This window comes from Sardina pilchardus, chromosome 3, assembly GCF_963854185.1.
Source record: "Sardina pilchardus chromosome 3, fSarPil1.1, whole genome shotgun sequence".
Taxonomy (NCBI): Eukaryota; Metazoa; Chordata; class Actinopteri; order Clupeiformes; family Clupeidae; genus Sardina; species Sardina pilchardus.
The window spans coordinates 5311211-5322778 of record NC_084996.1 but is presented as its reverse complement, the minus strand read 5'-3'; the positions used below and the strand labels follow the sequence as shown (position 1 = coordinate 5322778).

General features: G+C 46.4%; 1 protein-coding gene across 1 annotated transcript in view; it reads left to right on the top strand.

Moving 5' to 3' along the window:
- The window catches only part of col14a1a (collagen, type XIV, alpha 1a), a 71324-nt gene that overhangs the window by 54867 nt on the left and 4889 nt on the right, over positions 1-11568 (top strand). The window contains exons 36-41 of the mRNA XM_062533346.1: positions 1553-1606; positions 5646-5699; positions 6106-6177; positions 9462-9497; positions 10216-10282; positions 10478-10666. Coding sequence (XP_062389330.1) covers positions 1553-1606; positions 5646-5699; positions 6106-6177; positions 9462-9497; positions 10216-10282; positions 10478-10666 — 472 coding nt within the window. The remainder of the gene's footprint in view (positions 1-1552; positions 1607-5645; positions 5700-6105; positions 6178-9461; positions 9498-10215; positions 10283-10477; positions 10667-11568) is intronic.

The window sequence follows — 11568 nt, the reverse complement described above, 5'->3', positions numbered from 1 at the left end:
TTCTCTCTCTCTCTCTCTTCCTCTCTCTCTCTCTCTCTCTGGTGGTTGGTGGTGAGAGAGCATGATTAGTGGTGGGAGATGAGCTTCCCCGAGACTGCTGAGGCTGCTAACTGACTCGCTTGAATATTGACAAAGCCTCCCCACGCTCTGCATCAATTATTGAGCAAGATTAGTAAGAGTACAACCTGGAATTTGTACGGCAGCAGGTAGTGTCATTAGTGTCAAGGGAAAAAGCTGGCCCCACTTCATGTAGCTGTACACAACGAAGGCACTCTGAGGTTGCCTGCTTCAAAAGGGAGAGAAACGAAAGAGGTAAACAAAGGAGAGGCAGAAAGTAGTGCTGTAATTGAGACTTAAGGAATATGTCCGCGGCTGCCAGACTCGGATGAAGAACAGGGAGACGTTTTCGTGCCTGTCATGCCTTTGAGGCAACATTTTAAAGATTGAACTTTGAACTTCCTGAATGCCGGGGCCAGGGCCTCCTCAGCACGGACTCAGCCCCCCGTCACCAGAAGTGCCTCAGGTGCATGCAAGGATAAGCAAGCCCTCACCTCCAACTTCACATCAATCTGTTATTACGTTTTCAAAGATGTCACGCAAACGATTTTATGTGGCTATGGTGACAGCTCTGTTTTGACAGAGCGAGAGAGAGGGAGAGGGAAGAGGGTAAGATAGAGAGAGGGAGAGAGAGAGAGAAAAGAGAGGGAGAATGTTTGACTGTTTAATGTGAAGCCAGATTACGGTTCAAAGATCACCCTTGGAGCTGTTTCCTCCTTCAGCTTAAAGAGGAAGGATGAGCGAAATCTGACGGAGAGACAGAAAGAGAGCGAGAGAGAGAGATAGCGTGAAAAGAAAGAAAGACAGAAAGAATGAGAGAAAAAGAGAACTTGTCAGTTTGCCAACATACACATGGCTGTGCCAGCGCAAAAAAAAAGTGAACCCTCTCCCCTCCAAACTCAGCAATGTGTTTAAGACGGATGAAGTGGGGGTGAAGCGCTCTCTAAGTGGAATCAGTTTCGCTGGCATAGCACCGCTTCAGTGAAACGAAACCGGGTGTTGAAATGCTCCGCTCTTAAAAGTCGTCGGTCGGACACGGGCCGCGCTTCGCCCGCGAGTCGCTACGCTAAAGAGACCGCAGCGCAGCACAGCGCGAGAGCGAGCGCAGTTGATTCCAGTCAACCCGCGCCACATTAATCAAAGGAAAACACGCTCAGTGCCTCTTCCCCTTTACATTCATCCCACCCTTCAAGCTTACAGCACTCCAACACTCTGCCATAAAGATGGATCATTTCCGATGTCAGTGCAATCTGCCTGTGTGGGGGGGGGGGGGGGGGGGGGGGGCAGCTATAGCTGTAGGCTCTAAATCAGGACGAGAGCGTTTGGGGCAGGAGAAGCATTCGTTTTCAAATAGCTGAGGCAGCTGTGGTGGTTTATTAAATGGCCTGTACTGTAGAGTTGTGGTGTAGATGCTGTGTTGGGTGTTTTTTTTTTTTTTCGTTTTTTTTCAGCTGTGTTGATCATTTGTTTGTGTGCTTGGCTGATTCATCCACAGGGTGTCCCTGGTTCACCTGGATCTTCCGGACGCGACGGCCCACCTGGACAGAGGGTGAGAGGCGGCCGCTTTTCCACTCAGTTCCTTAACAGCCGCACACATACTGTATGCTTCATAGTTTTATGTCCTGCTAGCTACTGGCCAATTTATTTATTTATTTATTTTCAAAACTCACACTGACTCAAGCGCTGCCATTGCGTTGTGTTTTCTGTGCGTGTGTGTGTGTGTGTTTTTTTCTATAATAGAGGAATGTGTCCTTTGCTAGTTTGCAGTGAATCATAGAGGAAAAGTTCACATGACTTTACTATGCTTGTCAGAACCAAGTTTGTGACAGCATATTTTCTTGCATAGACTGCATCGATTGAGTTTCATACGTTCAGTGAACCATGGACTTGTGCCTTAAGATTTGTTGAAACCAAATCCCAGGGTGGAGTCTTAAGCCTTTGGTCCTCGTACCATGGTAATGTGTTATCTCACAAACTGAAATGCTTCACAGTTGGAAAGTTGAAATGACAAAATCGTTTAAGTTGCTCTCAGAATGACGAACGTTCTATGGAAGACCATATGGAAAGAAAAATGTGCTGGAAATTCCAAGTCATTCCATACAGGCAGCCCCATCAGATGTTATTCCTGATGCTCACATCAAAATGTAAAGACTTGCTAAAGCCTCCTGTAGTATAAGGGTAGCTTAAAAAGAGGTTCTCGGGACAGTTCAAAAGAAAGTCCTAAGATAGAGTGCAACTGAAGGAGCCTGTTGGTTCAGTAGATGGCTGAATGGTGTCTTGGATGCAGATTTGGATTCATGCTGTGAGCTCCGAGATAAGGCCAGTCCAGTATTAGAACTGTTTGGCTCCGTTTTTTCTGAAGAGGGCCCCATCCCAGGAACCAAACATCACCGAGGAAGTTGGAGAATTTTTCTGGAGCAGTAAAATGTTACAACCCTCACAGGAGAATTTAACGCACATCTGATTCTCAGGGAAGAGCAAACTATCTGGTGTGATCACTTTTTCATTTCCCCCAAGTCTAAAGGATATCTAAAGATGGGGGTGTTGTTATACTTGTCATATCTGCCTCTAGACAAAGAGCTTTATTTACACCCTTGGACTGAAAGGTTACATCAAACACTGGTGTAAGATAGCTTGTCTATAACTATATTACGAGCAGCTCTAGTAGTCTACTTTTAAGGACAGTGATTTTTAAATTAACTAGTAAAAGGTAGCACTCTAGGGGGAAAAATATAAATTAAAAGCAATTCATGATTGGCAGCAATATTTTTGAATGTTAGCTTTGGAGTCATTTTGAATAGTGAAGACATAGTCAAAGGTTTGTAGGAAATAAGCATATGGCATGATCTGGATAATGTGGTTTAATGAAATTAATTTATGAACTGATTGATGGAATGGAGCTGCATTTGTCTTAACTGTAGGGAAACCAGTGAATTCCTCTTGATTGCGGGTGACTAATGGTGACATTTAAGGCACGAAAATCTAGGCTAGTACCCTATCTAGTACCCTAAAAGACAAACATCATTCCTTCACATATGGAACAATGATTGTGTTAAAATGTCAGCAATGTTGGGCTTTCTTTGGCTTCCAAAGTCGTCCACATTCCATGAGGTCCTCACAAGCATTAAAGGTCTTGCACTGAGCACAGGGAGCATGCACGCAGCCCGAAGATGTTTTCCCAAAATGTTCCCTCGTCGTTTTTTTATTAGTCATGCTTGGCCAATAGCATATACACAGCTTGACATTAAAGGCAGAGCTGCGGCCGTTTGAGTGTTTTCATGAAAATTATAGACAGTTATTATACGCACAGTCTCAGACACACGGCGACATTTAAACCTGCGATGAATGAATGATGAAGGGGTTTACGAGCGGGTTCAGTCGTAGCCCGTAGCCAAAGCGCTGAAAAATGAAAAAAAATGAGGTGATTTTTTTGACATGGGCAGTTGAAAGCCACATTTTCTTCACCTGGAAAAAAAAACCCCATAGGAGACTTGCTCTTGGGGAAGGACCTGGGCCCATGAGCAGAATTTCCCCTGAATCTTCGCCAGAGAGAGAGTTCAAGTCCTTCCTCTGTCCTCTAAACAATAACACGCATGATTGCTCTGCCCCAGAGCGCTCCTCTACCGATGGCCTAGTAGTCTGTGGAGCGCCAGCCTCTCTAGAACCTCCTTCTTAATGCTGATTGATAATTAGCCCACATTTCAATATGAGGAGGAAATTGCTGTGTGATTGTGTGTTTACGGAATAGTCTCTTATACTGTACATCAAAGCGTTTAGGTTCAAAGCCAGCAAACTCCACTAGTGTTTCCTTGATGTGCGTATGCTCATCCAAGACATGCTTAAGTGATTCGGAATAGCAGTGGACGTTAATCTGTTTTTATGTAAAGTATCTGTCAGTTAATGGCAACAATAACAGCAGATGCTTGTCTTGTTATCTTGGATAACATGCTATACAGTATATCGTACTGTAAGTGCAATATTTCTTACTACACTGGTGTGATGGAGCTGGTGTACTGTAATGCTTTGGATACCAGGAGTGTCACATGAAAAGCCTCTTCCAGTAAGTGCATGGGGTTTTGAAATTTATTGGAAAAATCTTTTTGAAGAGAAGGCTCGATGCGAAGTCTTGCATATCCAGTCGGCGAGCGTGGAGTCACGGATTCAGATTTTTTATTTTTCTCTCTCTCCTGCTTCCTCTCTCTCTCTTTCTCTCTCTCCCTTTCACTCAGCCCCTTCTCTTTCACTCTCCCTTTAATTTGCTCTCTCTCTCGACTCTGGTACGTACAAACGCGCAGCCCCTTCTGGTAAATCTCAGCCGATGTGGTTCCGAGTGTTTTCCTTTGCAGCGTGCCATGACCCCCGGTGTACGTCCGCCAGCCTGGCTTTCGGGAGCAGCTCAGCACCTCAGCTCACACTCACGCTAATTCTCTTGTCTGTGCTGAGGTGGGGGGTGTGTGTGTGGGGGAGATGGAGGATATGGAAGGCGGTGGGGTGGGGGGGTGCACTCTGCTCGCTCTCTTTAGCATGTAGAGCTCATCTGACAGCTGCAGTTGCGATGCGATGCGGCCGCAGGTTGACTGAGGAGGCACGGCACGGCACGGCACAGCGGTGCAGGTAGCGAGTTTCCGCTTGCAGTCGCGCGCGAAAAAGAAGACGCGTTTGGAACTGGTGCTGTTTCCCCATTGGAAGCGCCTGACAGATATCCGTCAGCCCATTTGTAAAGCGCTGCTGTCTGATGGGTTTCAGTATGTTCGACTGTGGAGCTCAGTGTGAGCTGTCGATGCAGTTACTCCACCACCACCACCACCCATCGCCCCACCCACACCCACTCAGTCACCTGTCCACAGAGCATCCACATGTGCGCTGCTCTTTCTCGGGGCCTTTGGCCGTGTCGTGGCGGAGCGGCCACATGGACGATGTTTGTTGGACGGGCGTCCGGGGGTTGATGGATGTGGTGTGGGTCACCGAGGCAGCCGAGGCGGCGAGGTCAGCCAGAGTCCCGTCCCACGGACCTCTCGGAGCCAGAGGAGAGAGCGCTCTCTCTCTCTCTCTCTCTCTCTCTCTCTCTCTCTCGCTCTCTCTCTCTCTCTCGCGCCAGCACACTAGAGCCTCGCACATGCCTGCTCACGCACTCTTCCGCTTGGGTCTGTCTCTCCTCATGCGCTGGACGTCACGGACGGCTCGTCGAGCGACCGCAGGACACTCTGACCGATGCGTCGCACACACTCATACCTCACTCACCAACCTCCCCATGCTGTAGATTTATGGCCACCTTTTTCTCCATAAAGTCTGTATTTAACATTCTTATCCCACTGGTAATACCCAATGAATATTGTATAACAATCACATATGTCAGAAAACATGTTATTTTCCTGCGGTTTTGTGGCAAACGTTATTCAGCTGTTGAGCTTATGACTTTATTACATAACTGAATTAATTGCCGTGCGAAACAATTGCAATGTACATTTGAAAGTATTACGTGTAGTTGAAAAAGCAAGTAGGAGTCAGTGAAAGCATAAACGATGTGAATGTTATGACTGGTTGTGTTTCTGAATGGAAACCTTTTAACTTTTAAATTTCCTCTGCAGGGTCTCCCAGGAAAGGACGGACCGCAGGGCAGACAGGGTGCAGGTGGACCTATCGTAAGTCCTGCAGCTACACTATTAAGCAGCATTCACACCAAGAACAATAACGATAAATATAACCATTACGATAAAAGCGTCCACACTGGCCAACGATAAGAAAATTCTCTCGTGTTAATGAATGCGACGGCTAGAATATTTTGGGTTCTGATTGGCCGTTAGCTTTTTATCGTTCTCAAAATCGCTCTGAAAGTGATCAGCAACGATATCGTTCTTCATGTCGTTATCGTTATAGTTTATGTATGAACGTTGTCATTCATATGAACGATAGTTATCGTTCTTGGTGTGAACGGCCCTTTACAGTGTGTCTCTCAGAGGAAGGACCTCAGCTCTACTGTACCTGTGCTCTTCATCAAGATAGTTCAGCTCGTATGGTTCTCTCTCCTCTCTCTCTGGTTCTCTTTAGGGCACCCCAGGAGCGCCGGGAGCACCGGGGTCTAACGGCCCCCCAGGGCCCATGGGAGATCCTGGAACAGCTGTGAGTAGAGTCTCTCTGCAGTCATTGGCGGACATCCCAGTTCCAGAGAGTAAAATACCTGCCGTGTATTCTTTCTACTGTACCTGTGCACTTAGCACAGGTGATGTCACTAATTATACAACAGTTAGGTCCGGTCGAACGATTTAGCAATATCTGATGGACGAGACGCGTTCTATCAGTGGTGATATTAACCGATATCACCACTGGTGACTCTTCACAGCTAATAATCACTCCGCGACGTTGATTCTTCGCTTTGATTTAACCAGAGACGGCATTCCATATTCTTTGACTTAGCAGTTGCATAGCAACCACAAGCGTTCTGAGCTAGGCCTACATCGCATAGCGGAGGAACTGGGCTAAATAAAACGATGGCAAATAATAATTATCCTTCCTAAAAATGCACTCGGGTATCTTTTTTTTGTTGGCAATGGAACTGTTGTGTAAAAGCATTATCGCACTCGTGGTCGTGGTGTTGTTGGCCAATATCGCCACGGCTGTAGTTACCTACGGCACTCAGCCTTCGGCTTCGTGCCTGCGGCGAACCACAGCCGTGGCGATATTGGCCAACAACACCACTCCCACTCGTGCGATAATGCTTAAAGGGATATTCCGCCATTTTTGGAAATACGCTCATTTTCCACCTTCCCTCGAGCAAAACAATCGATATTTACCTTGTTCCCGTTCATCCAGCCATTCTGTGAGTCTGGCGATACAACTTTTAGCTTCAGCCTAGCATAGATCATTGAATCAGATTAGACCATTAGCTTCTCGCCTGCTAGCTTCATGTTTAAAAGTGACTAAGATTTCTGGTAATTTTCCCATTTAAAACGTGTCTCCTCTCAAGTTAGAAAGTGCAATAAGACCAACTGAAAATGAAACCTGGCGTTTTTCTAGGCTGATTTGACATGGAACTACACTCTCATCTGGCGTAATAATCAAGGCAACTTGCAGCTACTGGCACTACTACTGCTTGTTGTCTATGGGGACTATTTTCAGATGTTGCGTAAGATATCACTGCGCCTATGGTACGTTTGCAAGTTGCCTTGATTATTACGCCAGATGAGAGTGTAGTTCCATGTCAAATCAGCCTAGAAAAACGCCAGGTTTCATTTTCAGTTGGTCTTATTGCACTTTCTAACTTGAGAGGAGACACGTTTTAAATGGAAAAATTACCTGAAATCTTAGTCACTTTTAAACATGAAGCTAGCAGGCGAGAAGCTAATGGTCTAATCTGATTCAATGATCTATGCTAGGCTGAAGCTAAAAGTTGTATCGCCAGACTCACAGAATGGCTGGATGAACGGGAACAAGGTAAATATCGATTGTTTTGCTCGAGGGGAGGTGGAAAATGAGCGTATTTCCAAAAATGGCGGAATATCCCTTTAAGTACAGTATCTCATCTACCTGGCTGCTAATTAGGATGAGCTGGTTTACTAAATGGTTTGATCAAATACTTGCCAGGACTTTTACTTTCTGTGTCCAGAATGCATGAGCCATCTGAATTCAGATGTGGGCCTGCTTTATAACGGAGACATTGCATTACAGTATGATATTAATGACCGGTCAGAGAGAAACGCACATGATATGTGAGTGTGTGTATACGTGTCTGCATTTACATGATGGTTATTTTGTCCGAGGTCATATATTTATGAATTATGTCTTGAAATGTAACAGAGAGTAAATGAGCATGAATGGTGGAATCTACAATCCATTTCATACTGTACTTCTCAAAGAAATATTCATATAAGGTTGAAGGTTGAACGTAAGGTTGTGTCTAAAGATTGGGTCAAAAGGTTTGGGCCTGATGAGGGGGTAAGGCCCCAAACCTCTTCTGCTTTAGCAATATAAAGGAATGATAGTCCTGGTCTACTGAATTTATTTACAGCGCACCCCTGCTTTGTATAGATTTGTTACCGCCACAGCATATCCTATCACTTTCATAGAGCTGTAGAAAGCCACTCAGTCTGCAGTAGTCATCTGACATGGCAGAAATGATCCCCCAGCAGACCTGTGCAGGCGCTCTGCTGAAGGCCTCCGTAAATCACAGGTCCCCACTAGCCTGTAGCCTGCAGTTTGTCCCCGATCAGAGTTGCGCAGACATGCTCTGCCTCCTGACCCTTTCCCCCCCCATCCCCTGGGCTTCAGGCGGACGTCAACAGAAAACACTCACCGTTTCCTTTACTGGACGGAGAGAAGCAGCCAGGACATGTGATTGTTTCACATTTGTTGCATTCTGATAGCCCGAACGCTGTCAGATGAGTGCAATCAGGCTTGGAGACACGCAGGCTTCTCTGACAGAAAAAAAATACATCATAACACACTCGAATTATTAAATTATATGACCCTACTGTTAGTTCCCAAGACAACAGAGTGCAATACCCAAACGTCTCACTTTGCACTGATACTTGGCACTCTCATAGACACGCAAGTACACAAGTACACGCACACACACACACACACACACACACACACATACAGTATGCACACACTCACACACACACTCACACACACACACACACACACACACACACACACGCACACACACACTCACACACTTAAGGACTCACACACACACACAGAATGCATTTGATGTGTGATGTGTGTCTATGAGCGACGCACTCGTCCCCACAACTCCTCGTCCTCGGTGACTGCATGTGGTCCAGCTGCCGGATGACATCAGCGTTTGTTAGGCGGCCACAGCGTTGCTGGACGGGGCCGGCGGAGCGCGGCGCGGCGCCAGAGCGTTAGCCAGAGCGTTAGCTCAGCAGCGGGATCATCTTTATGCGCTTGGCAGAGACTGGACACGGCACAGGGGTCACCGTGGGTCCAGTCGTAAACTTAACACGCCGACCCCTCCGTGTGCACTCCCACTCATGCTGTGGGGGCCACTCTCAAAACAACTGCCCGTCCGCCTGTGTGTGTGTGTGTGTGTGTGTGTGTGTGTGTGTGTGTTAATGTGTGCGTTTCTCCCGTTTGCCTCCTGACGCGCGCTCCCAGCGCGGATGAATCATTGCTAGCGCGCTAGATAGATAGATAGATAGATAGATAGATAGATACTTTATTGATCCCCTAGGGGAAATTCAAGGTCCCAGCAGCTTAAGACACCACACACAACATACAGTACAATGTAAACAATGTAAACAGGAAAATTAGAAAGCAACGCTACGATAGCCTGCAGAATAAGAAGATGTAAATGAGGACGGCCTTTCCCTTCCTTTCTTTCTTGTCCATGTGTCTCTCTTTCTCTCCATAGCTGCTTATTCATGCCTCTGTTTCCTTTTCAGGGACCTGCCGGTGTTAAAGGTGAACGAGGGGAACGGGTAAGTCTGGTGTTCTTCAGGAGGAAAAGTCGAGGGTGTTTATAAACTTAGGCAAACTCCTACCTCATCTGCCATTTATCAGCATCAGGCACTTGCTCGTCAGCATCACATGCCTGTTCAGTCAGTCAGACGAGGTGACGTCGTGGACTTTTTAATGGGTGGTGGCTGAGGGATATGACACAATATTTAGTTCTCAAATGATCTATAATGCTACACTTGAAACAATCACGAGGACTTGATTTGCTTGCTTTTATTACTTGAACGTCAGGTCCTGTTTGGAATGAATTAAGATGTAGACTTGCAATTGACCTACCACAGGGGAAAGTAAAAGCAAACTTACCAGACTGAAAATGTTCCATAATTTGAAGTCGTTTGGGCTTATGTCTGACCTGTTACTGTTTATACTTTGAGTCAACCTTGTGAAGTTAAAAAATGTCGTGTTGGAGATAAAAATCGCTCCATCTGGAATCTGAAGAGTAATCAAAACTTTCATATTCTCATTTCTGGAATAATAATCTGAATAATCAGTGTGTTTGTGTGCATGCACGCAAATACAAGTATGTAAATTGAGATAGATAGATAGATAGATGGATACTTTATTGATCCCCAAAGGGAAATTTAAGAAAAAGGGGAAATTCAAGAATTGCTTAGAAATACAAGTGTGTGCTCCTTGTGTTATGACTTACATGCATGTTCATGTGTGTGCTTCGGTTCAAAGGGGGATCTGCAGTCGCAAGCTGCGGTGCGCGCCATTGCTCGACAAGTGTGTGAGCAGCTGATCCAAAGTGAGTGAAAGCAGGCCACTCTGTGTGGGTGTTAAATTGGCGCGTTGGTGTCTGGTCTTCATCATTGTCATTACCAGAACGCATTTATAACGTTGGACAGTAATCGAGATCATGAGTAAAAGCCTCAGAGGCATATTTGTGTGAGTTTGTAAGGCCTCTGCGTCTCATTGGCTCCGTGTTGTCTTCTCCTTACAGGTCATCTGTCTCGGTACAACTCCATCCTGAACCAGATCCCGAGCCAGAGCGTGTCCGTGCGCACGGTGCCCGGGCCTCCCGGAGAGGCCGGCCGCCCGGGGCCACGCGGCCCGCAAGGGGAGCAGGGCCACGCCGGGAGACCCGGATTTCCCGGGAGCAACGGACAGAGCGGCCGGCCAGGAGAGCGAGGTATAGGACGAGCGGTCGAAAGCACCGTGGCTGTTTGTGCAAAAAAAAACGGCCTTTCATCTCCCGAGCTGCCGCTTTAGCTGAATCTAATTGCTGCTGAAGCGCGTAACGTTCTCCATACATCACTGGACGCATGCCGAACACGCCAGTAGTCCATTTCTTTAGCGGCCGCGTAAGCTCGGACGTATAGCGCAAATGATGTGTGTGTGTGTGTGTGTGTGTGTGTGTGTGTGTGTGTGTCCGTGTGGGTGAGATAGAGCAGAGCGGTCCTCCGCCGCTGTTCCCACTCAGACGCACAAACAACCCGTCACCTTTGTGTCAGCCGCCACCACAACTCGGCCTCGCCGACGGTCTCCAGGGAGCGGAGAGCAGCCCACTAATGAGCAGTCGCTGTAGCACTCGCGAAATGAATGTCAGGTCAAGTCCTCAAACATTGCAACGCAATTAAATAGTTCAGAATGTCCTTAAGCTTATGTCTCTTCAGATCAGCATTTTTGGTCAGGCCAGCAAGCACAACTGGGAGGTTTTTCTATGAATCCTGGAGACTCTTCACGTTAGCTACGGGGTTAGAAGTAATGATTCTGCTTATTCTGCTGTAGTCGCTTGTGTTTCATTATTGTGTTGAACTGAAATGAACTGAATTGACCTAGACTGAACTGAATGAACTGTTCAGTGCCATTGAGACCAGAGAAAGGACTGGAAAATGGCTGTACTGTAGAGCAAATGATTGGACCTGTATTACTGGCAATAGCCTCTGAACATACTGTACATGTAAATCATTCATTATTCATCAATCACTGGTCAAGTTAATTCTATAGGACTTATTTCTTTAATGATGTTTGATGTACAGTAACACTCTGAGACCATGAAACTGCAAAATAACTGAAGTACCTTCTGTTTGA